Source organism: Scyliorhinus torazame, chromosome 7 (assembly GCF_047496885.1).
Source record: "Scyliorhinus torazame isolate Kashiwa2021f chromosome 7, sScyTor2.1, whole genome shotgun sequence".
NCBI classification, from domain to species: Eukaryota; Metazoa; Chordata; class Chondrichthyes; order Carcharhiniformes; family Scyliorhinidae; genus Scyliorhinus; species Scyliorhinus torazame.
Window position 1 is genome coordinate 255,542,707 of NC_092713.1, and position 23,600 is coordinate 255,566,306.

Consider the following 23,600-nt stretch of genomic DNA (forward strand, 5'->3'; position numbering starts at 1 on the left):
CGACAACGAATGAACGGACATCGCGCAACAATCACCAGGCAGGAATGTTCCCTTCCAGTCGGGGAACACTTCAGCAGTCAAGGGCATTCAGCCTCTGATCTCCGGGTAAGCGTTCTCCAAGGCGGCCTTCAGGACCCGCGACAACGCAGAATCGCCGAGCAGAAACTTACAGCCAAGTTCCGCACACATGAGTGCGGCCTCAACCGGGACCTGGGATTCATGTCGCATTACATTCATCCCCCACCATCTGGCCTGCGAAATCCTACCAAATGTCCTGGCTTGGTACAATTCACACCTCTTTAACCTGGGGTTTCCCCATCTCTGGATCTGTAAAGATTTAATCACCTGCTAATGCTCGCATTCCAAGCATTGTTTGGCATCTTTGAATTTGTCTATATATGTGTTTCTGGAACAGACCTCTTCATTCACCTGAGGAAGGAGCAGCGCTCCGAAAGCTAGTGACATCGAAACAAACCTGTTGGACTTTAACCTGGTGTAAGACTTCGTACTAATATATTCAGGCAGTGTATGAACGGAGTGGGCCCAATAGTTAGGCCCATTTTGAGGCCTGTGACTCATTAGGATAGGATTGGCAGGCTGCAAGAAGTAAGTGACCTAGGCTGCCACAATTTCAAATACAGTATGGGGCAATCATTAGGGGAGGTGGTGGAGAGTAGGTAATGTCACCAGACTAGAAATCCAGAGGTCTTGGCAGCAGGTGGAATTTAAATTCAGTATTAAGAAAAAAAAGCTAGTCTTTGTAATAGTGACCATGAAATAATTGGTGATTGTCATAAAAACTCATATGGTTCACTAATGTCCTTGGGGAAGGAAATCTGCCATCCTTACCTGGTCTGGTATATAAGTGTGACTCCAGACATACAGCAATGTGGTTGACTCAACTGTAGTCTGAAATGTCCTAGCAAGCCACTCAGCTCTGTCAAAAATCACGACAAAGTTTCCAAAAAGGAATTAATATGGAAATCTCAGCATCAACCTAACCACTGGAATCAACAATGGGATCCAATTTGAATATCACTTGGAGGAAACATGAGAGTTGCAAGGGCACAGAATATGCTCTGTGTGGGGACTTCAATGGTCATCACCAAGAGAGGCTTGGAAACACCACTGCTGATGGAGCTGATTGAGCCCTAAAGACGTATGTGCTAGACTTGGTCTGCAGCAGAGGATGAGGGAACCAACAAGAGGGAAAACCCTACTTGACCCCATCCTCACCAATCTACCTGTCCTGGATGCATCTGTCCATGACACCATCAGTAGAAGTGCCCAACTCACAATCCTTGTGGAGACAAAATCCCATCTTCACACTGAGGGTACCCTCTATCATGTTGTATGGCACTACCATCTTTATGCTAAATGGGGTTGATTTTGAACAGATTTAACAACTTAAAACCTCCCTAACCTCTTTCTCCAGCAATTGTAAGGAATGAATTTCTCTTGTTATCTTGACTGGTGTGTTTATTTTGACATTTTATTCCTGTGAGGTTAGATCTTTCCATGCTGTTCACTTTCTTACTGCATCAGTGTTTGCATTTTTATTTATCAGCCTCCGTTCTATCACCATGTGTAATTCCTATATTTTTTCAAACTATATCGCTCCTTAATTTCCCTCAATCCAGACCTGTACTCTGTTTGCTCTGCTTCATTTATTAATTAAAATGTTTTCCCATCCCTAATTTACTGCCTCTGCAAGGGTATTCATATCAGTCCACTTTTTGTCAAGCCTTTCTGATTTGCAGTTTCCTGCTGCCCCAAAGTATGTTCGTCTCCTACAGACATTCTTTCTGTTCTTTGATTTTCAGCTCGGGAATACCCAGTTTCTCGACTTAATTACAACCGTCTAATGAACTCTTAGGTTGAATCATAAATACTTTAGCAACGTTGTGATCCTGATGCTAACTACCCTTAACACAGCATGTTACAGGAAATGATTAAAGGACTCACAATTGATAATCTTTAGCATTAATTTGATTTGAATTCTTCACATGCTTCTGATTGGCACTGGGTTCTTGTGCAGAATCACTGTGATAATATTTATCTGCAATATTTTGTCGATGCAGTGTTCTCTGTTCAAAAACAAGGAGGACTGGTTATACCATATTATGGAATAAGACCATTTAAAATAATAATATAAATTCTGTGTTCACTGAACAAATTGGCAAGATAATGAACTGTGGCTACATTTAGCTAGTGAGATTTAATATGGCGAACGTACATTTCCAAATCAGTGGCTTGTCTTATTAGTAAAGTTGGGAGCTAACGTTTCAAATCTGGATGATTCTTTCTCAGTCATTCAGACTCGAAACGTTAGGTCCCATCTCTCTCCACAGATATTGTCAGACCTGCTGTAATTGTCCAGCATTTTCAGTTTTTATTTCAGATTCCAGCATCTGCAGTAATTTGCTTTTATCATCAATAAAGTTGCCTAATGTAGCTATCTGCAGTGATGTACTCTATTTATACTGTGCATATCATCAATTATTTTGTAAATAACATCTTATGAATTGAAAATGCACCATTTATGGATCATACATCTAACATAAAGGGTAAATTAGAACAGAATTTACCATGTGGTTTAAAACCAATAAACAGATGTAAATGTCTAGTGTGAGGACCTGGCACATATATGTGGGATTGAGTGCAGTACAGTCCACACAGTGATGAAAGAGAGCACATGAGCCTTACCCAGGGTCAGTTGAGTGTTGGACAGAGCTGTGTGTATCAACAAGCATGGAGACAGCTCCTAGCTTGAACCTTTTACTGTATATTTGTAAATAGCTCCAAGAGTCAATAAAGACTTGCATTTAACCTATGTATGACTACAAAGGCTTCCTCAGGTCTACAAACTGTAACCTAAAACTCACGAGGTCTAGAAAGAAACTTGGTCAATAAATTCTCCAAACTGTGATTATTTTGACTATTTTTTCTTCATTTCCCTTTCAGATATTTGCTCATGTAAGAGACTTAGCAGGTCATTTATATCTGCCTCATGCATTTAACACTCAAAATGAGGATAATGATGTGACAAAAACCTCATGGGGGACTGATTCACTGATTGTCTCCCCCTTCTGATTTTTCACATAGTCAGCACTCCCACTGTAATCAGGCCAGGGGCCTCATTCATATCTGCAGATGAAGAAGCTGAGACCCCAACATTGCCACCACCTGCCCACAAAACATGAGCAGCAGAAGCTGGTAAGCAGCAATTTCCAGTGGTACTTAAAGGGGTCCACACTTCCACTCGGCTAAAAGGCCAGAAAGTCTTGGGAGAATGATACTAACACAATTTTTTTTCTACATAGGCAATTTAAGGGTGCTTGTTCTGAACTCCTAGGAGGTTGAGGATCCTTATGGTAGTTTTACTGTGGCAAAAGTGGCAACTAAAGTTAAGAGAAAGAGAGGGAGACATTGTGGAGGCATGATAATGAAATGGAGATGTGAGAAACAGTATTCTCCAGGGACCAGTGCTGGAAACTTTATTTTTTCACCCTTTATGGCAGCAACTTGGATGAAGAAATAGATAGTGGAGAAAACATTAATTTAAAATGTACGGTAAGTTGTGTAGCTGAGAGCACAAAGTTCCCAAAGGTCATAGGCAAACTAGGGATGATATTTTATGCCCTCTCCCATGGTGAGTTTGGAGGCGGTGGTTGGAACATTTAATCAGGCAGGAGAATGTCCAGTGGCGACCCCACCACTTTCCCGATTAAGTCCGGGCTCCAGCAAGTTCCCATCCCACTGCCAATTGAGGCCTTTAAGTGGGCAATTAATTAATTTTCCTTGCCTGATGAACCGGTATACTGGTTTTGTTTTTGCAATGACGTGGGTGAAATGCAATGACGTGGGTGAAATGCAGTGACGTGGGTGAAATGCAATGACGTGGGTGAAATGCAGTGACGTGGGTGAAATGCAATGACGTGGGTGAAATGGTCTGCCTGTTTTAGACATCAATTCAGTTCCTTTTACAGTCGGGTTTAATCTGCTGTTTATGAATTCTTGACAAATTATTTAATCTTGACAAAAATAGTTCCGGGTGCTCCATGATATGACTTTTCCATTGTTCCAGAAAAGCATTATCTATATTTTTTATAACCTTCAATTCTGTTCATAACCAAATGTTTATTAGGCACTTTTTTCAGAGATTGATCAACAGAGCATTAATCTTGCATTAACCTGACAAGATAAGGAGAGGGAGAAGACTAAAATCATAAGAACGCTTTTCATTTTGTCATTATTAGGCATATCCCATATGTGCCTATTCCTATTAACTATCTTTTAACTGTTATTAATCCTCAATTTATTTCTTAATGTACAGAATGCAACTTGAATTGTCTAATTTTATATCTCACCATTTTAGATTCTGTAAAATCTTGCTCATCATCTTCATCCCTGTAATCAATATGAAGAATAGTTTGTCTTTCGTATAAGTATTTTCTTCACTGTTTTTTATATTTTTAAATACATTAAGTAAATAGCTTATGATTATGATCAATATTGCATCATGTAATGAATTAAAACGTTTTCACTATGAGGTAATTAACACCTTGGGCCATAACTCTGACAGAGAGGCAACTGAGTCGGATTGTCAGTCCACTCGAGATTACTTACCTCTTCTCACCTGACTTTCTGATTCAAGCCAGGCAAGATCTGTGCAGGGCAGCGGGCTCCTGGGGCCGACAGCCAAGGACATCTCGATCACAGATAAGTGAGCTTCATGCCCTTTCTTATGGCACTTGCATTAGCCGCCATAAACCAGTTAAGTTTAAAAGTCTGAACAAGGTTAAAGGTCTTTGACAAGCCAGGGAAAATTGAAGTCGGTAGGATTTGTTTGTGAGGGAGAAGGCGTGGGTTAGTAGTTGCCCAGGGGTGGGGAGGGTGGCTAGTTAGGGGTGGTCAAGAGTTGGAGGCAGGTGAGGGATGGTGGTCGGGGTCAGGAGTCAGACTGTGGGGGAGAGGGTTGGGCCTTGAATGTCAGGAGTCAGGCCTGTGAGGGCTGAGTCTGGGGGGGTTGGGGGCTGTGGGCTATAGGCGGGAGGTTTGGTCATGGGGAGGGGGAGGTCAGTTACCCCGAAGCTAGGGATGCTTTTAATTCTTCTAACTCTTTCTGGACAACTATTGGTGTACGATAGATAGTTGGAAGCATTCGAAGTGAGCGATTCAAATTGCATTTTCTGATGGTTCCTAGTGCAGGGCTATTGCCCAGGGGGAGTTTGAACTTCTCAGGAAATTGCTGTGCAATCTTTATCTGGGTATGTCCAAGGTGAGGGGGGGTTCTTTCGTTTGTCTTTGAGGGACCCCTCCGATACACTGCCTTGGAGCTCTGAAGTTATAATCCCTTGAAATGAACAGCTAGTTTATTTTTTTCACTTCTTTGGCTGGGCAGACATGATGGGCTGAATGGCCTCTTTCAGTACCATAACTTTTCTGTGGTGATACACCGACTAAGTTCTACAATGAGCTGAAAGTAGAAAACCCCCTTGAAGACCAAATACACGTTTACTTTGTACAATAGCCAAAAACAGTGTAACAGTTTCTAGAACTTCCATAACCAGCCTTTTATAACCATGCCAATTGTTAATGACATTAGGAACATTCTTGGATGTATTTGGAGAGTTACTGCAGGCCAATCAATGATGGGGGCTCTTTTAGCCAAACCCAGTCCTTCCTACATTTGCAGCAGATGTCACTAGACAGCATTGATAGCAATTTTAGCATTTCCCTTGCAGCCTTGGTTATAGTTGGGCAATTCAGCAGGGCTGAGTTCTAATATGGGACATTCTTGCTGTATAATTAATCACTGGAACACTATTTTTCACACCAGTATTAGATTTATGAAAACACTTGTAGTGACCATAATGATTACAGGCTCTACGGTCTCGTCCCGCTTGGAAAGTATGGGATGGAGCTTCCAACGGATGATCTGAAGTCTCTTTCACAGATTAGTGACAGTGATGAACTGATGGTCAAAACCATTCCATGAAGCAAACAATGTAATTTAATGACCAAAGAAATTAAAAGTCATTTACTTTTCAATGAGGCCATTTTAGTTGTGAACTGTTTCCACCTTCTCTTCAAGCTTTTCATAATTTGACATAATTTTCCATAATGCCAAAACAGTCAATCTATTTTCAGTACAAAGTATTTAATAGGAGCATTTGACCTGAAGCTTGCAGTGTCCTATTACACAAACTCTACCAGTACTCCATCATAATTCGTTTTAGGCACATAAAACTACCCTTTGCCAATAAACAATTCTTCCAATTCGGCACCTACAAGGGTGTCCTATATGATGGTTTGCTGTGATCTGCATGACTTTGCTTTGCTCTCTACAATAATATGTGCTCTCTTACATATCTCTCTATTCCATTAACTACATCAGAGGAGATGGATGTTTGCCTAGTCTAATCATAGATTATCATAGAATTTACAGTGCAGAAGGAGGCCATTCAGCCCATCGAGTCTGCACCGGCTCTTGGAAAGAGCACCCTACCCAAGGTCAACACCTCCACCCTATCCCCATAACCCAGTAACCCCACCCAACACTAAGGGCAATTTTGGACACTAAGGGCAATTTATCATGGCCAATCCACCTAACCTGCACATCTTTGGACTGTGGGAGGAAACCGGAGCACCCGGAGGAAACCCACGCAGACACGGGGAGGATGTGCAGACTCCGCACAGACACCGAGCCCTTGAGATGTTCGTGATCAGTGGTTATGGTTAACACTGCTGCCTCACAGTGCCGAGGATCAGGGTTCATTCCCGACCCTGTATCACTATCTGTGTGGAGTTTGCACATTCTCCTCGTGTCTGCACAACCCACAGATGTGCAGAGTAGGTGGATTGGCCCCTTAATTGGAAAGAAAAAGATCAGTGGTTATAAACCCGGGCCTGAAAGGATTTGATCACAGGCTGCTGCAACTATGGACAATCTGGCCCAGATGGCTTTCTGGCACCAAAGTGGGCCTTTATTGATGAAGGTCTAGACATGCTGTCATTCTGAGAGAAGGCACCATTTTCCATTTCCATTGCACAATTGCTCTGCTAATGGATTGTGGTTCAGCAGTGCCACTGACCTGCAGGAGAGGAGATTGCAGGACATCCCTTTGATGTTCCCATTCATTTGGTCTCCCAACCCTTCCAAGGTGGAGACTGTGGAGCCTGCAATCATTATGGTTACTGCAAGTGTCAGTGATTCCTGCATGGAGTTTCCAGCTGCAACCTCCATGGAGGTGATAGATGTTCCATGGTTTCTGCAGTGTTGATGCCATGCACCAGACCACCCAACAAAGTTGATTCCTTCACGCACACTGTTATGTTATAGAAACACTGTCAGATATCCCAACACATTCAGCAATTGCTGGTGCACTGGAAGCATCTTTCTTTTTAAAGACTGACCCCTAGTGTTCCCACACAAATTCACCTGTTATGTGCTGTGAAACCACAACCTTTTAACTCTGAAACAAGAGTCATCCTGGCAATCCAGCTGATGCATATTAAGTGACCAAAATCAATTGTAACCTAATTCCTATGCTGCAACTTTTTGATTAGATCTTGGTTATGGATATACTGTGTAAGCTGACTCGAAAGCCCTGGTTTTTAACTCTAGAGGGAACTCGGGCAAGCAGGAGCCAGCCCCCCCCCCCACATTATGTATCCAGCATGATGCTGGGCAATGTTAGCAGTCTGCAATGTCACTTTACTACTTACTTCATTTTGAAAAATCAATTTAAAATTAAAATCGAGCTATTCCCTCAGAGCTGCTGCTGCTATGCTGCTATCATTTAACTAGAATGGCAGAAAAATCATGTGATGTTACACTGGTGGAGGTGGAGGAACACTGAAGCAAATGCCTGGCCATACGTTTCAGCCTGTGAGATGTGATATTGTAGATGGATAAAAAGGTATCAGTAATAAAATGCAGAATTTGAATCATACTTTGCAAAATCATCCTGCAGGGCTTTTTGGCTTCCTTTGACATCCTTGTGGCTAGCAGGTGATTTTTTTTTAAGATTAAATTTCAAAAGAAAGCTTTTATAACCCTGTAATAAATAATACATCAGACTTCAATGGTTAATCTTTAAAGCGAATCTCCAAACTATTTATAATTTTTACATGAGAAAGCATCCAACACAATTCGAATATAACATTTATTTTAATTTTACATTGAGACCACAGAAGAAGTATACTCCATTTCTTCATATTCCACCACAAATATAACATTTAAAAAATATGTTCTCTCATATGAGCAAAAGATCTAACAATTAACCTCTAGGGGGAACAAATTCTTTCTATTTACTATGTTATGGTTTAATATTCTTTACATTTGCTTATATGCCACAGAAGGTTGCAAAAGATTTATTTCTAAAATCACTTAGAACGGTGAATGATCAACCTCGGCCTACTCCTGAGGTCGTCAACAACACTGATGCCAGTCTTCAGCAAATTTGATTTATTCCACATGATCGGAAGAAGCGGCTGAAGGCATTGGATACTGCAAAGGCTATGGGCCCTGACAATATTCGAGCAATAGTACTGAAGACTTGTACTCCAGAACTTGCCGCCCCCCTCGCCAAATGTTAATTTGTGCAGCACAGGTCTGGCATCCAACTGGTAATGTGGATAATTGCAAAGGTATGTCCAGTCCGCAAAAAGCAGGCCAAATGCAACCCAGCCAACCACCACCTCATCAGACTACTCTTGATCACCAGCAAAGTTATGGGGGGGTATTGTTGACTGTGCTATCAAGTGGCACTAACTCAGCAATAACCTGCTCATTGATGGGGCAGAATTTTTGCAAGATATTACTAAGTGTCATTTTGGGCTATAAAATTGGTATGAATCGCGTCAGCTCTTCTGGCACAATTCTGATCGTGATTTTCCAGCACTTAGTCATTATTTTGGAGCTTGGGATGATTTGAACTGTGAATGAGATGTGCGGGATCCAAAGATGCAGGCAAGGCCAGATCTTCAGAGATCGGGGACCACTTTAAAAAGGCGTCCCGATCTCAGAATAATCCTGCAGACCGCAGTCTCCCCTTGCTGGCAAAGTACCCTCCCCCAATCGCTGCATCAGGCTCCCGCTCACAATCGCCAGTACCAGTGCCCCCTAGGTGGGCAACTGCCCACTATGGGGTCATCAAAGGCCCTGCCCCTTCAGACTCTGCCCCTTACCTGGCACCCTGAGTACCAACCTGACAGTCATAGGTTGGCACGCCAGGTGAGAGAGGCCAGAGCCATGTGCCTGACCGCCTGGGGCTACAATGGCCTCCGGGCCCCCTGGCACGGTCATCACCTGAATAAGCTAACCTGGTTCACACCAAACGAACATGTGAACAGATTACGTCTGCTGGGAGGACCCGGGAACATTGTGCACTGTTTGGCACTTGACGCAAATCCCATTTCAGGTTTCTCGTGCAATTTTCCCGACATTGTGGGATTTGCAACGGGCGCAATGCAACCGCAAAATAGCCCCCATGATTAGTTTGGATTTTTTTCAGGGCCACTCAGCTTCTGATCACATTATAGCCATGGTCCAAACATGGACAAAAGAGCTAAAGTCAAGAGGCGAGTTGTATATAACCGCTCTTTTGTAAAATGTATTCTTTCATAGGTGGCACGGTGGTTAGCACTGCTGCTTCACAGCACTAGGGACCCAGGTTCGATTCCAGCCTTGGGTGACTCTCTGTGTGGAGTTTGCACGTTCTTCCCGTGTCCACGTGGGTTTCCTCCGGCTGCTCCGGTTTCCTCCCACAGCCCATAGATGTGCAGGTAAGGTTGATTGGTCTGGCTAAAAAAATGTCCCTTAGTGTCCATGGATGTGCAGGTTTGGTTTTGCGGTTAGAACTGGGTGGGCGGGACAGTGTACCTGGGTTGAGTCCTCTTTCGAAGAGTCAGTGCAGACTCAATGGGCCAAATGGCTTCCTTCTGCACTGCAATGAAATGAAAATCGCTTATTGTCACAAGTAGGCTTCAAATGAAGTTACTATGAAAAGGGAATCTATGATGTGGTGTTGCTGACTAGGCCAGCATTTATTGTCAATCCCGAATTGTCCTTGAACAGGTGGTGATGAGCTGCCTTCTTGAGCTGCTGCTGAGCATGTGCTGTCCCATTGTGTCACCAGAAAGGGAGTTCCAGGATTCTGACCCAGCGACAGTGAAGGAATGGCAATATAGTTCCAAATCAGGCTGGTGTGTAGCTTGGAGAGGAACTATAAAACCGTTCCCTCACTGTTGAATGAGATGTGCGGGATCCAAAGATGCAGGCAAGGCCCCGTTGTCGGGTCAAAATCCTGAAGCTCCCTTCTGTCGTGTTATTCACCCTGGGGTAACACGGACTGCAACAGGATGCAGATAAACTATAAAGCATACACCAAACGTAGGCGTTGGTTCAATACGATTTATTGAACTTCTGTAACAATGCACACAGCTGGCTGTGGGTTGACTCTCTACTACTCTAAGTAAACTAACTCTAACTAGCTCTGATCCACGTGTAGAAGGTGCTGTCTGATATGTTCACCCTGACTGTCACTACAGTTGTCACCAGTGGAAAGAAGCGGAGTATTGCGTGCAGTTCTGGTTACCACATTATTAGAAGGGCGTGGAAGCTTTGGAGAGAGTACAAAGAAGGTTCGCCAGGATGTTGCCTGGTCTCGAGGGTGTTGGCTATGAGGAGAGGTTGACTAAACTAGGATTGTTTTCACTGGAAAGACAGAGGCTGAGGGGAGACCTGATGGAGGTCTACAGAATTATGAGAGGCATAAACAGGGTGGATAGTCAGAGGCTTTTTCGAAGGGTGGAAGTGTCAATTACAAGGGGGCACAGGTTCAAGGTGAAAGAGGGAAAGTTTAAGGGAGATGTGCGGGGTAAGTTTTTCACGCAGAGACTGGTGGGTGCCTGGAACGCGCTGCCAGAGGATGTGGTAGAAGCAGGCACATTAGCAACATTTAAGAGGCATCTGGATGGGTACATGAATAGGAAGGAAATTGAGGGATACGAAAAACGTAAGGGGAGGTGGTTTTGTTTATAGTTCGGGCAATGGTAGCACAGTGGTTAGCATTGTCGCTTCACAGCTCCAGGGTCCCAGGTTCGATTCCCGGCTTGGGTCATTGTCTGTGCGGAGTCTGCACGTTCTCCCCGTGTCTGCGTGGGTTTTCTCCGGGTGCTCCGGTTTCCCCCCACAGTCCAAAGATGTGCAGGTTAGGTGGATTGGCCATGCTAAATTGTCCTTAGTGTCCAAAATTGCCCTTACTGTTGGGTGGGGTTACTGGGTTATGGGGATAGTGTGGAGGTGTTGACCTTGGGTAGCGTGCTCTTTCCAAGAGCCGGTGCAGACTCAATGGGCCTTCTGCACTGTAAATTCTATTATCAGTGGGGTCACAAATGGTGCTGAACATTGCGCAATTATCAGTGAACATCCCTACTCCTGACCTCATGATCAAAGGAAGGTCAGTGTTGAAGCAGCTGAAGATGATTGGGCAAAGGACACTACCCTGAAGAGCTCTTGTAGTGCTGTCCAGGAACTGAGATCATTGATCTCCTACAACCACAACCACCTTTCTTTGTGCCAGATATGATTCCAACCAGGGCAGGGATTTTCCCCCGATTCCCATTGACTCCAGCTTGGCTGGGGATTGTTGATGTCACACTTGGTCTTGATGCCAGGGGCAGTCACTGTCATCTCATCTTTGGAGCCCAGCTCTTTTGTTCATGTTTGGACCAATCTTCAGTATAATTGAGAGTGTGATGAATTTCCTACCTTTCTGAATACATCATAAATGTCAAAATCTATTTCTTTTAATGATTTGTCATCCTTGACTGCTGAATAGGTGTCATTAATGATGGCCAGGAACACATTCTGGAATGAAACATATCCATGATGCACTAATTATACAAATGTGCAAAAGTGAGATTATTTATATATAAATATAATCTTGTTCACACCATAAAGGAATTCTTATAAAACAGAATGTTATAAATTGATCGGTGTACACTTGCAGTTAACTGGAGATCTGCACTTTAGCCTCAAATGTAAAGGCTTCACTGGCACCACAGAACATGACTGTGGCAAGAAAGGACCAGAGGATTAGAGCTCCATCTAGTACGGCCAATTTGAAATACAACCAATGTTGAAACGGGCAGAAAACTGGGGCGAAATTCTCCCCCAACGGCGCGATGTCCGCCGACTGGCGCCAAATACGGCGCCAATCAGACGGGCATCGCACCGGCCCAAAGGTGCGGAATGCTCCGCATCTTTGGGGGCCGAGCCCCAACATTAAGGGGCTAGGCCGACGCCGGAGGGATTTCCGCCCCGCCAGCTGGCGGAAATGGCATTTGTTGCCCCGCCAGCTGGCAGAAATGGCGTTTGGTGCCCCGCCAGCTGGCGCGGAAATGCGGCGCATGCGCGGGAGCGTCAGCGGCCGCCGACAGTTTCCCGCGCATGCGCAGTGGGAAGAGTCTCTTCCGCCTCCGCCATGGTGGAGGCCGTGGCGGAGGCGGAAGGGAAAGAGTGCCCCCACGGCACAGGCCCACCCGCGGATCGGTGGGCCCCGATCGCGGGCCAGGCCACCATGGGGGCACCCCCGGGGTCAGATCGCCCCGCGCCCCCCCCCCCCCCCCAGGACCCCGGAGCCCGCCCACACCGCCCGGTCCCGCCGGTAAATACCAGCTTTGATTTACGCCGGCGGGACAGGCAATTTCTGGGCGGGCGGGGGGTCGGAGAATGACTCCCCAGAGGCTGCACATATGTGAACATCATGTAAGTTCAGGCATATAGAAAATACAGCACAGAACAGGCCCTTCGGCCCACGATGTTGTGCCGAACCTTTGTCCTAGATTAATCATAGATTATCATTGAATTTACAGTGCAGAAGGAGGCCATTCGGCCCTTTGAGTCTGCACCGGCTCTTGGAAAGAGAACCCTACCCAAACTCAACACCTCCACCCAACACCAAGGGCAATTTGGACATTAAGGGCAATTTATCATTGGCCAATTCACCTAACCCGCACATCTTTGGACTGTGGGAGGAAACCGGAGCACCCGGAGGAAACCCACGCAGACACGGGAGGACGTGCAGACTCCGCACAGACAGTGACCCAAGCCGGAATCGAACCTGGGACCCTGGAGCTGTGAAGCAATTGTGCTATCCACAATGCTACCGTGCTGCCCTTAAGAACAAATAAATCTACACTATATCATTTTACCGTAATCCATGTACCTATCCAATAGCTGCTTGACGGTCCCTAATGTTTCCGACTCAACTACTTCCACAGGCAGTGCATTCCATGCCCCCACTACTCTCTGGGTAAAGAACCTACCTCTGATATCCCTCCTATATCTTCCACCTTTCACCTTAAATTTATGTCCCCTTGTAATGGTTTGTTCCACCCGGGGGAAAAGTCTCTGTCTACTCTATCTATTCCCCTGATCATCTTATAAACCTCTATCAAGTCGCTCCTCATCCTTCTCCGTTCTAATGAGAAAAGGCCTAGCACCCTCAACCTTTCCTCGTAAGACCTACTCTCCATTCCAGGCAACATCCTGGTAAATCTTCTTTGCACCTTTTCCAAAGCTTCCACATCCTTCCTAAAATGAGGCGACCAAAACTGTACACAGTACTCCAAATGTGGCCTTACCAAAGTTTTGTACAGCTGCATCATCACCTCACGGCTCTTAAATTCAATCCCTCTGTTAATGAACGCGAGCACACCATTGGCCTTCTTCACAGCTCTATCCACTTGAGTGGCAACTTTCAAAGATGTATGAACATAGACCCCAAGATCTCTCTGCTCCTCCACATTGCCAAGAACTCTACCGTTAACCCTGTATTCCGCATTTTGTACAGCTGCATCATCACCTCACGGCTCTTAAATTCAATCCCTCTGTTAATGAACGCGAGCACACCATTGGCCTTCTTCACAGCTCTATCCACTTGAGTGGCAACTTTCAAAGATGTATGAACATAGACCCCAAGATCTCTCTGCTCCTCCACATTGCCAAGAACTCTACCGTTAACCCTGTATTCCGCATTCATATTTGTCCTTCCAAAATGGACAACCTCACACTTTTCAGGGTTAAACTCCATCTGCCACTTCTCAGCCCAGCTCTGCATCCTATCTATGTCTCTTTGCAGCCGACAACAGCCCTCCTTACTATCCACAACTCCACCAATCTTCGTATCATCTGCAAATTTATTGACCCACCCTTCAACTCCCTCATCCAAGTCATTAATGAAAATCACAAACAGCAGAGGACCCAGAACTGATCCCTGCGGTACGCCACTTGTAACTGGGACCCAGGCTGAATATTTGCCATCCACCACCACTCTCTGACTTCTATCGGTTAGCCAGTTCGTTATCCAACTGGCCAAATTTCCCACTATCCCATGCCTCCTTACTTTCTGCATAAGCCTACCATGGGGAACTTTATCAAATGCCTTACTAAAATCCATGTACACTACATCCACTGCTTTACCTTCATCCACATGCTTGGTCACCTCCTCAAAGAATTCAATAAGACTTGTAAGGCAAGACCTACCCCTCACAAATCTGTGCTGACTATCCCTAATCAAGCAGCGTCTTTCCAGATTTTCAGAAATCCTATCCTTCAGTACCCTTTCCATTACTTTGCCTACCACCGAAATAAGACTAACTGGCCTGTAATTCCCAGGGTTATCCCTAGTCCCTTTTTTGACCAGGGGCATGACATTCGCCACTCTCCAATCCCCTGGTACCACCCCTGTTGACAGTGAGGACGAAAAGATCATTGCCAACGGCTCTGCAATTTCATCTCTTGCTTCCCATAGAATCCTTGGATATATCCCGTCAGGCCCGGGGGACTTGTCTATCCTCAAGTTTTTCAAAATGCCCAACACATCTTCCTTCCTAACAAGTATTTCCTCGAGCTTACCAATCTGTTTCACACTGTCCTCTCCAACAATATTGCCCCTCTCATTTGTAAATACAGAAGAAAAGTACTCGTTCAAGACCTCTCCTATCTCTTCAGACTCAATACACAATCTCCCGCTACTGTCCTTGATCGGACCTACCCTCGCTCTAGTCATTCTCATATTTCTCACATGTGTAAAAGGCCTTGGGGTTTTCCTTGATCCTACCTGCCAAAGATTGTTCATGCCCTCTCTTAGCTCTCCTAATCCCTTTCTTCAGTTCCCTCCTGGCTATCTTGTATCCCTCCAATGCCCTGTCTGAACCTGGTTTCCTCAGCCTTACACAAGTCACCTTTTTCCTCTTAACAAGACATTCAACCTCTCTTGTCAACCATGGTTCCCTCACTCGACCATCTCTTCCCTGCCTGACAGGGACATACATATCAAGGACACGTAGCACCTGTTCCAAGAACAAGTTCCACATTTCACTTGTGTCCTTCCCTGCCAGCCTATGTTCCCAACTTATGCACTTCAATTCTTGTCTGACAACATCGTGTTTACCCTTCCCCCAATTGTAAGCCTTGCCCTGTTGCACGTACCTATCCGTCTCCATTACTAAAGTGAAAGTCACAGAATTGTGGTCACTATCTCCAAAATGCTCCCCCACTAACAAATCTATCACTTGCCCTGGTTCATTACCCAGTACTAAATCCAATATTGCCCCTCCTCTGGTCGGACAATCTACATACTGTGTTAGAAAAGCTTCCTGGACACACTGCACAAACACCACCCCATCCAAACTATTTGATCTAAAGAGTTTCCACTCAATATTTGGGAAGTTAAAGTCGTCCATGACTACTACCCTATGACTTCTGCACCTTTCCAAAATCTGTTTCCCAATCTGTTCCTCCACATCTCTGCTACTATTGGGGGGCCTATAGAAAACTCCTAACAAGGTGACTGCTCCTTTCCTATTTCTGACTTCAACCCATACTACCTCAATAGGGTGATACTCCTCGAACTGCAGCTGTTATACTATCTCTAATTAATAATGCCACCCCCCCACATCTTATTGAAACATCTATAACCAGGGACCTCCAACAACCATTTCTGCCCCTCTTCTATCCAAGTTTCCGTGATGGCCACCACATCGTAGTCCCAAGTACCGATCCATGCCTTAAGTTCACCCACCTTATTCCTGATGCTTCTTGCGTTGAAGTATACACACTTCAACCCATCTCCGTGCCTGCAAGTACTCTCCTTTGTCAGTGTTCCCTTCCCCACTGCCTCATTACACGCTTTGGCGTCCTGAATATCGGCTACCTTAGTTGCTGGACTACAAATCCGGTTCCGATTCCCCAGCCAAATTAGTTTAAACCCTCCCGAAGAGTACTAGAAAACCTCCCTCCCAGGATATTGGTGCCCCTCTGGTTCAGATGCAACCCGTCCTGCTTGTACAGGTCCCACCTTCCCCAGAATGCGCTCCAATTATCGAAATACCTGAAGCCCTCCCTCCTACACCATTCCTGCAGCCACGTGTTCAACTGCACTCTCTCCCTATTCCTAGCCTCGCTATCACGTGGCACCGGCAACAAACCAGAGATGACAACTCTGTCTGTCCTGTCTTTTAACTTCCAGCCTAACTCCCTAAACTTGTTTATTACCTCCACACCCCTTTTCCTACCTATGTCGTTGGTACCAATGTGCACCACGACTTCTGGCTGCTCCCCCTCCCCCTTAAGGATCCTGAAGACACGATCCGAGACATCCCTGGCCCTGGCACCCGGGAGGCAACATACCTTCCGGGAGTCTCGCTCGCGACCACAGAATCTCCTATCTATTCCCCTAACCATTGAATCTCCTACAACTATTGCTTTTCTATTCTCCCCCCTTCCCTTCTGAGCCCCAGAGCCAGACTCAGTGCCAGAGACCTGGCCGCTAGGGCCTTCCCCCGGTAGGTCACCCCCCCCAACAGCATCCAAAACGGTATGCTTGTTTTGAAGGGGAACGGCCACGAGGGATCCCTGCACTGTCTGCCTGTTTGTTTTTTTCCCCCTGACTGTAACCCAGCTATTCTTGTCCTGTACCTTGGGTGTGGTTACCTTCTTGTAACTCTTCTCAATCACCCCCTCTGCCTCCCGGATGATCCGAAGTTCATCCAGCTTCAGCTCCAGTTCCCTAACACGGTCTTTGAGGAGCTGAAGTTGGGTGCACTTCCTGCAGGTATAGTCAGTGGGGACACCGGTAGTATCCCTCACCACCCACATCCTACAGGAGGAGCATGTAACTGGCCTAGCCTCCATCCCCTCTTACCTGACAGAATATAGCTGCCCTGCGGACTAACTAGATCTCCGCCCTCGACCCTGCTCCCAGTCAGCTACACTTTCTGTAAACTCCTGGCTCTCTTCGCACTCTTTGCGGAAATGTAGGAAACAAAATGAAAGGAGCACCTTACTCCCTCCTCACCTAACTCCCTCGGTCACCAAACTCTCACTATCGCACTCAAATGCACCAAATTCAGCACTCAGTGCAAACCCGTGTTACTGGACTAATAATCCAGAGAAGATATGTTTAAAATCCCACAGCATTTTGAGAATGTAAATTCAGTTTTTAAAAGAAATGCCGAAGTGAGTTACTTTAACAAAAAAAAAACTGACCAGGAAACTTCTGTAGAAAAATGCTGGTTAATTTTTGCCCCAGAAACATGTAGTCATCCTCATCCAGTCTGGTCTATGAGTGAATCAAGTCCCAGACCAACGTGGTTGACTCTTGACTGTGCTGTGCAGTAGCAAAACAAGCCACTTTTACCAAATTGCTGAACTTCAATTGAGCATGCAGCTGGCTTGTGTCTTGTGAATTGTCTCAAAACAAATTTGTTGTTCTTATATATTTTTTAATCTACTTTTTCACCAGTCAGCACTTCTCTGCTCAGATATTAAACATTCTGCATACTTTATTTGACCTTTACATTGTTGCCTTTTTGCAAAAGACATCCTCTATTGACTAAGACATAGGTTTCTGTGTAATTCCTGCTGTAGTGTAAGTTTCAGCTCACGGCTGGAAACCCCTTTGGCTGTTCCCATTGCGTTGCATGAAGTAGACAATTCAATTAATAAGGTGCAGCACCTTCAATCCAAATGTCACCTCAAAGGTTATGTTCACTGCCATCATTATCCAAAGGCAAATGGTGGGATTCTCTGTCAGCCGACGGCGGAATCAGGAAACGCGAGTGGGCGGAGGATCGGTTCCGCCACCAAAATCGTGGCAGGCGCGATTGATGGCAAATCGTGACTCTCCGTCACCTCGACAGAGCACCAATGCATTCCGGAAAGCACCTAAACACCATTTGCATGTCATTAGCAGGCCTGACCCGATATGTTGCACCACCTAAAGCTGTAGACTGGCTGTCCGACCTATCAGAATTTCTCCCAAATGGAGAAAATCAAATTCACCATCCGTGGGTTGGAAGAGGGCTGCCACAAAACATGGGAGCCATTCACCCGACTGTTCTGAGACCTGTTTGTGGCCAACACATAAATAAATAGTCAGTGGCCAGGGAGAAATAGCCAGGACAAGATAGAAAAAGGAAAGCGAGGGCGGACCCGAGGGGGGGGGGGGGAGCAAGGTGAGGTAGCAAAACCCAACAAGAAAAACTGGGGAGCAGCAGTGAAAAAGGGGGGAGGGAGGTGGTGTTCAGGGAAAAGGGAGGATTGTATGCTGAGCCAGATGACGACAGTAAATAGAGAAACCGAAGAAGAAACCTTTGTGACTGTGCAATAAATGAAAACGAACGGCAATGTATATAATTTTGAAAATGCCAATAAAAAGATTTTTTAAAAAAGATGCAGATTTGCTAAAAGGTGATCCTGCCCACATCGAGCGGGATTTACATTGCAACGTCTTGCAATATCACGTTAGAACTTACGAGGCGTTGCAAGCCGGGTAGATTCCAGGAGAGGGGTTCTCCTGGCTTTTATCGGTCACACTGCGCGGTGAGCTGCTTGTTGGGTACAGTGTGGCCGTTGGATTGCGCCCATAGAGTGCAGGAGCCTCTTTGGTCCATACCTTTCCTATGTCCGAACTTTGGTAGAGCTAACCGTTTAATCCCGCTCTCTGCTCTTTCCCTATAGCTCCACGAGTTCCCATTAAGTATTCATCCAATTCTCTTTTGAATGTTACTATTGAATCTACTTCCACCATCATTTCAACCAGTGCATTGCTGATCACAACTCACTGTTAAAAAATGTTCCCTGTATTGCTTCTGGTTCTTTTTGCCAATCCTACAATTGAAAACACTTGCCCCTGATTTACTTTCTCAAAAATACATCGGAACGCTTCCAACAAATCTCCTCTTAATCTCTCTGTTCTGAGTGGAACAGCCACATCTTCTCCAGTCTCTCCATATAACTGGAGTCTCTCATCCCTGGTGCAATTCTGGTACTTACCGCTCCGTGCCAAGAACTTGACATCCTCCCTAAATTACAGTGTACAAAACTGAGCACAATACTACAGCTGAGACATAACCAATGTGTAATAAAGATTTGGCATAACTTGCTTGCTTTTGTACTCTATTCCTCTATTAATAAATCAAAGTATGCATTTTAATAGTCTTCTTAATTTCTTCTGGCAGCTTTCAAGGCTTGTGTATGCACCCCTGAAGGTCTCTCTGTCCCTGCACCCCCTTTAAAATTGTACCTATCATAGTTCATATTGCCTCTCCTCAATCTTCCTATTGAAATGTAACACTTTATACTGCTCGTTTTCGGTCTTGTGCCTGCCCACTTCATCAGTCTATGTATTTCCTTGTGAATTCTACTATTATTTTCCTCATTGTTTCCTATTGTATCATGTACAAACTTTGAAACAATGCCCTGAAAATCCAAGTCATTAATATATATCAAAAAGAGTATTGGTCCTAATACTTAGCCTGGGGATTGACCCAATCAGTCCTTGTTGGTGTTTACCCTCCACCTGAGCAAATAGTTCTATCCACATTTGCACAACTTATTCCCAGATTCATTAACCTTATTTTTCTTCATCCATCTATCCAATATGATCTTCAATGGTGACAGAATTTCTGTCCCAATTGCTGAAGTGCATTCCAGTGTCTCACCTTTCTACACATAGAATAGTTTCCTTCTTTCTTCTCTTACATTTAATTAAGTACCGATTGTAATGTTCTTGTCGGATGGCCTGATTTATATTGCAAGAACACTTGTAGCTAAAGTTATAACAATTTATTAATATTAACTGTGGATCAAATATATACAAAACAACAGATGAATAACAGTATGAACATGCACAAGCAACATCTCTCTCAGCCATCTAGTCAGTCTGAGGTCACCTGACTCTAACATTAACTTATATACTAATGAGACTCAGTCAGTGAATTACAACACAACCATGATATCACTACACCGATGTTTTGGATCACTCAACTGCTAGAAACATTGTGCTTTTATCTACCCTGTCCAACCCTTTTAAAAAATGTAAACATCTTCCATCATGTCACCCTGCAACTGTATTGACTCATCAAAGAATAACAATTTTTTCAAGTCTTTCTGCATATTTAGGCTAAAGTTTATGTGCCCCAACAAGCTGTAAAATAGAGCAAGCTCCGACCCTGACACTTCGCATCCATAATATGGGGGGTGGGCAGGCGTAGAAATCAACAGCCTGCCTGCCATATTTAAATGAGGTATCAGGGGCAATTGGGTTTATTGACCCTGATGATACACTGCCCACGCCATAAAATGCTTGGTGTGAGCAGCTGGGTGGGAGCGGGCAGCTTGATTCCATCACTGACATATTTAAACGGTGGGAAGGAACGGGGCAGTTATTCTTCAGGGCTGCTCTTTGCCGATCGTGGGCTGGCTCGCCTAACGTCAAACCCCAGATTCCTTCCCACCTTCTCCCTCCCTTAAACCCCCCCCCCCCCCCCCCACTTCCCACCCACACCAAATACCCTGTCCCTTTTTCTACCTACCCAAACCCTCCTGGATCAAAATCCCGGATTAACTTACTCCAGGGATCCATGGGCCTTGGTCTTCTTCATCTATTACCATAAGACCATGAGACATAGGAGCGGAAGTAAGGCCATTCGGCCCATCGAGTCCACTCCACCATTCAATCATGGCTGATTTCAACTCCATTTAGTCGCTCTCTCTATAAGACCATATTGCAGCCCTGGTAGCAGCCAGTGATGCCTTTGTGACACTGCCGTAACTAATTGGATTGGTTAGCAGCTCCAGAGGGCGGGACTTCCTGCCTAGTGAGGGCAGAGGACCCGACATGCCCCATGCCAACCCTCCCCGCATCAAAGAACAAAGAACAAAGAAATGTACAGCACAGGAACAGGCCCTTCGGCCCTCCAAGCCTGTGCTGACCATGCTGCCCATCTAAACTAAAATCTTCTACACTTCCAGAGTCCATATCCCTCTATTCCCATCCTATTCATGTATTTGTCAAGATGCACCTTAAACGTCACTATCGTCCCTGCTTCCACCACCTCCTCCGGTAGCGAGTTCCAGGCACCCACTACGCTCTGTGTAAAAAAACTTGCCTCGTACATCTCCTCTAAACTTTGCCCCTCGCACCTTAAACCTATGCCCCCCAGTAATTGACCCCTCTACCCTGAGAAAAAGTCTCTGACTATCCACTCTGTCTATGCCCCTCATAATTTTGTAGACCTCTATCAGGTCGCACCTCAACCTCCGTCGTTCCAGTGAGAACAAACCGAGTTTATTCAACCGCTCCTCATTGCTAAAAATTGTTTTATGGCTGGGAGGCAAATCGGTATGGGGCCTGGAAACAGCTAATGCTGTTTTTTTTGGGGGGGGGGGGGGTGGGGAGAGGAGAGGCATGCCATCTACCAGATGTATCACCCTCCTCCTACTCCATATTATTCCGCCCTCTGTTTTTTTTCAACCAAATAGAACCTATTGAAATCTGCTGTGACTATTTTGAGGAAGAGATAAAAACATAGAAAATAGGAGCAGGAGGAGGCCATTCGGCCCTTCGAGCCTGCTCCGCCATTCATTATGATCATGGCTGAGCATCCAACTCAATAGCCTAACCCCGCTTTCCCCCCATATCCTTTGATCCCCTTTTCTCTAAGTGCTCTATCTAACTGCTTCTTGAAAACATACGTTTTAGCCTCAACTGCTTCCTGTGGTAATGAATTCCACAGGCTGACCACTCTTTAAGTGAAGACATTTCTCCTCATCTCTGTCTTAAATGTTCTATCCCGTATCCTCAGACTATGACCCCTGGTTTTGGACATACCCACCATCAGGGACATCCTCCCTGCATCTACCCTATCTAGTCCTGTTAGAATTTTATAAGTCTCTATGAGATCTCCCCCCCCCCCCCCCCCCCCCGCCCATTCCTCTGATCTCCAGCAAATGCAATCCTAATCGATTCATTGTCTCCTCATAGATCAGTCCCACCATCCCAGGAATTAGTCTGGGAAACCTTTGATGCACTCGCTCTAGAGCAAGAACATCCTTCCTCAGATAAGGAGACCAAAACTGCACACAGAATTCCAGGTGTGGCCTCACCAAGGCCCTGTATATTTGCAGCAATACATCCCTTCTCCCAGCATGCCATTTGCCTTCTTTTGTTTAAAGAAATGTCTTTATTAAAGGCATTTTGCAGACAGACAACAAAATCAGAAAAGCAGAACATCCCAGATACAAAAATACAAGCAAACCACAAACACTGATATCCATTTGCCTTCTTTGCCACCTGCTTTACCTGAATACTTACTTTCAGCAGGTGGTATACAAGACCATCCATGTCTCATTGCACATTACTCTCTCCTAATTTAGGGCCATTCAGATAATAGTCTGCATTCTTGTTTTTGCTACCAAAGTGGATAAGCTCACATTTATCAAAATTATACTGCATCTGCCATTCATTTGCCCACTCACTCAACTTGTCCAAATCACACCGAATCTGCATCTTCCTCACAGCTCACCTCCCACACAACTTGGTTTCATCTGCAAACTTGGGGCTGGTTTAGCACAGGGCTAAATAGCTGGCTTTTAAAGCAGACCAAGGCAGGCTAGCAGCGTGGGTTCAATTCCCGTACCAGCCTCCATGAACAGGCGCCGGAATGTGGTGACTAGGGGCTTTTCACAGTAACTTCATTTGAAGCCTACTTGTGACAATAAGCAATTTTCATTTCATTTTTCATTTATTTCATTTTCAAATTTGGAGATATTACATTTTGTTTCCTCACCTAAATCAATAATATGTATTGTGAATAGCTGGGCTCCTACCATCAATCCCTGCGGCACCCCCACTAGTCACTGCCTGCCAATTTGAAAAAGACCTGTTAATTAGTACTCTTTGTTTCCTGTCTGCCAACCAGTTTTCCACCCATTTCAATACACTATTCCAAATCCCATGCACTTTAATTTTACAAGCTAATCTCTTTTGCGAGTCTTTGTCAAAGCCTTCTGAAAGTCCAAATACACCACATCAACTGGCTCCACCATCATTCCAATAGATTTGTCAAGCATGGATTCCCCTTCATAAATCCATGCTGACTCTGTCTGATCCTGCCACTCTTATCTAACGCTCAGGTATGAAATCTTTGATAATGGATTCTAGAATTTTCCCCACTACTGACGCAGGCTTACTGGTCTATAATTCCCTGTTTTCTTTTTTAAAAGTGGAGTTATGTTAGCT

At 45.0% G+C, this 23,600-nt stretch overlaps 1 protein-coding gene across 1 annotated transcript in view; it reads right to left on the reverse strand.

The window, feature by feature from the left end:
• The window catches only part of LOC140426972 (polycystin-2-like protein 2), a 141,125-nt gene that overhangs the window by 10,615 nt on the left and 106,910 nt on the right, over positions 1 to 23,600 (reverse strand). Inside the window, exons 10-13 of the mRNA XM_072512309.1 lie at positions 11,780 to 11,878; positions 7,960 to 8,063; positions 4,371 to 4,410; positions 1,966 to 2,087 (exon numbers count right to left, since the gene is read on the reverse strand). Coding sequence (XP_072368410.1) covers positions 1,966 to 2,087; positions 4,371 to 4,410; positions 7,960 to 8,063; positions 11,780 to 11,878 — 365 coding nt within the window. The remainder of the gene's footprint in view (positions 1 to 1,965; positions 2,088 to 4,370; positions 4,411 to 7,959; positions 8,064 to 11,779; positions 11,879 to 23,600) is intronic.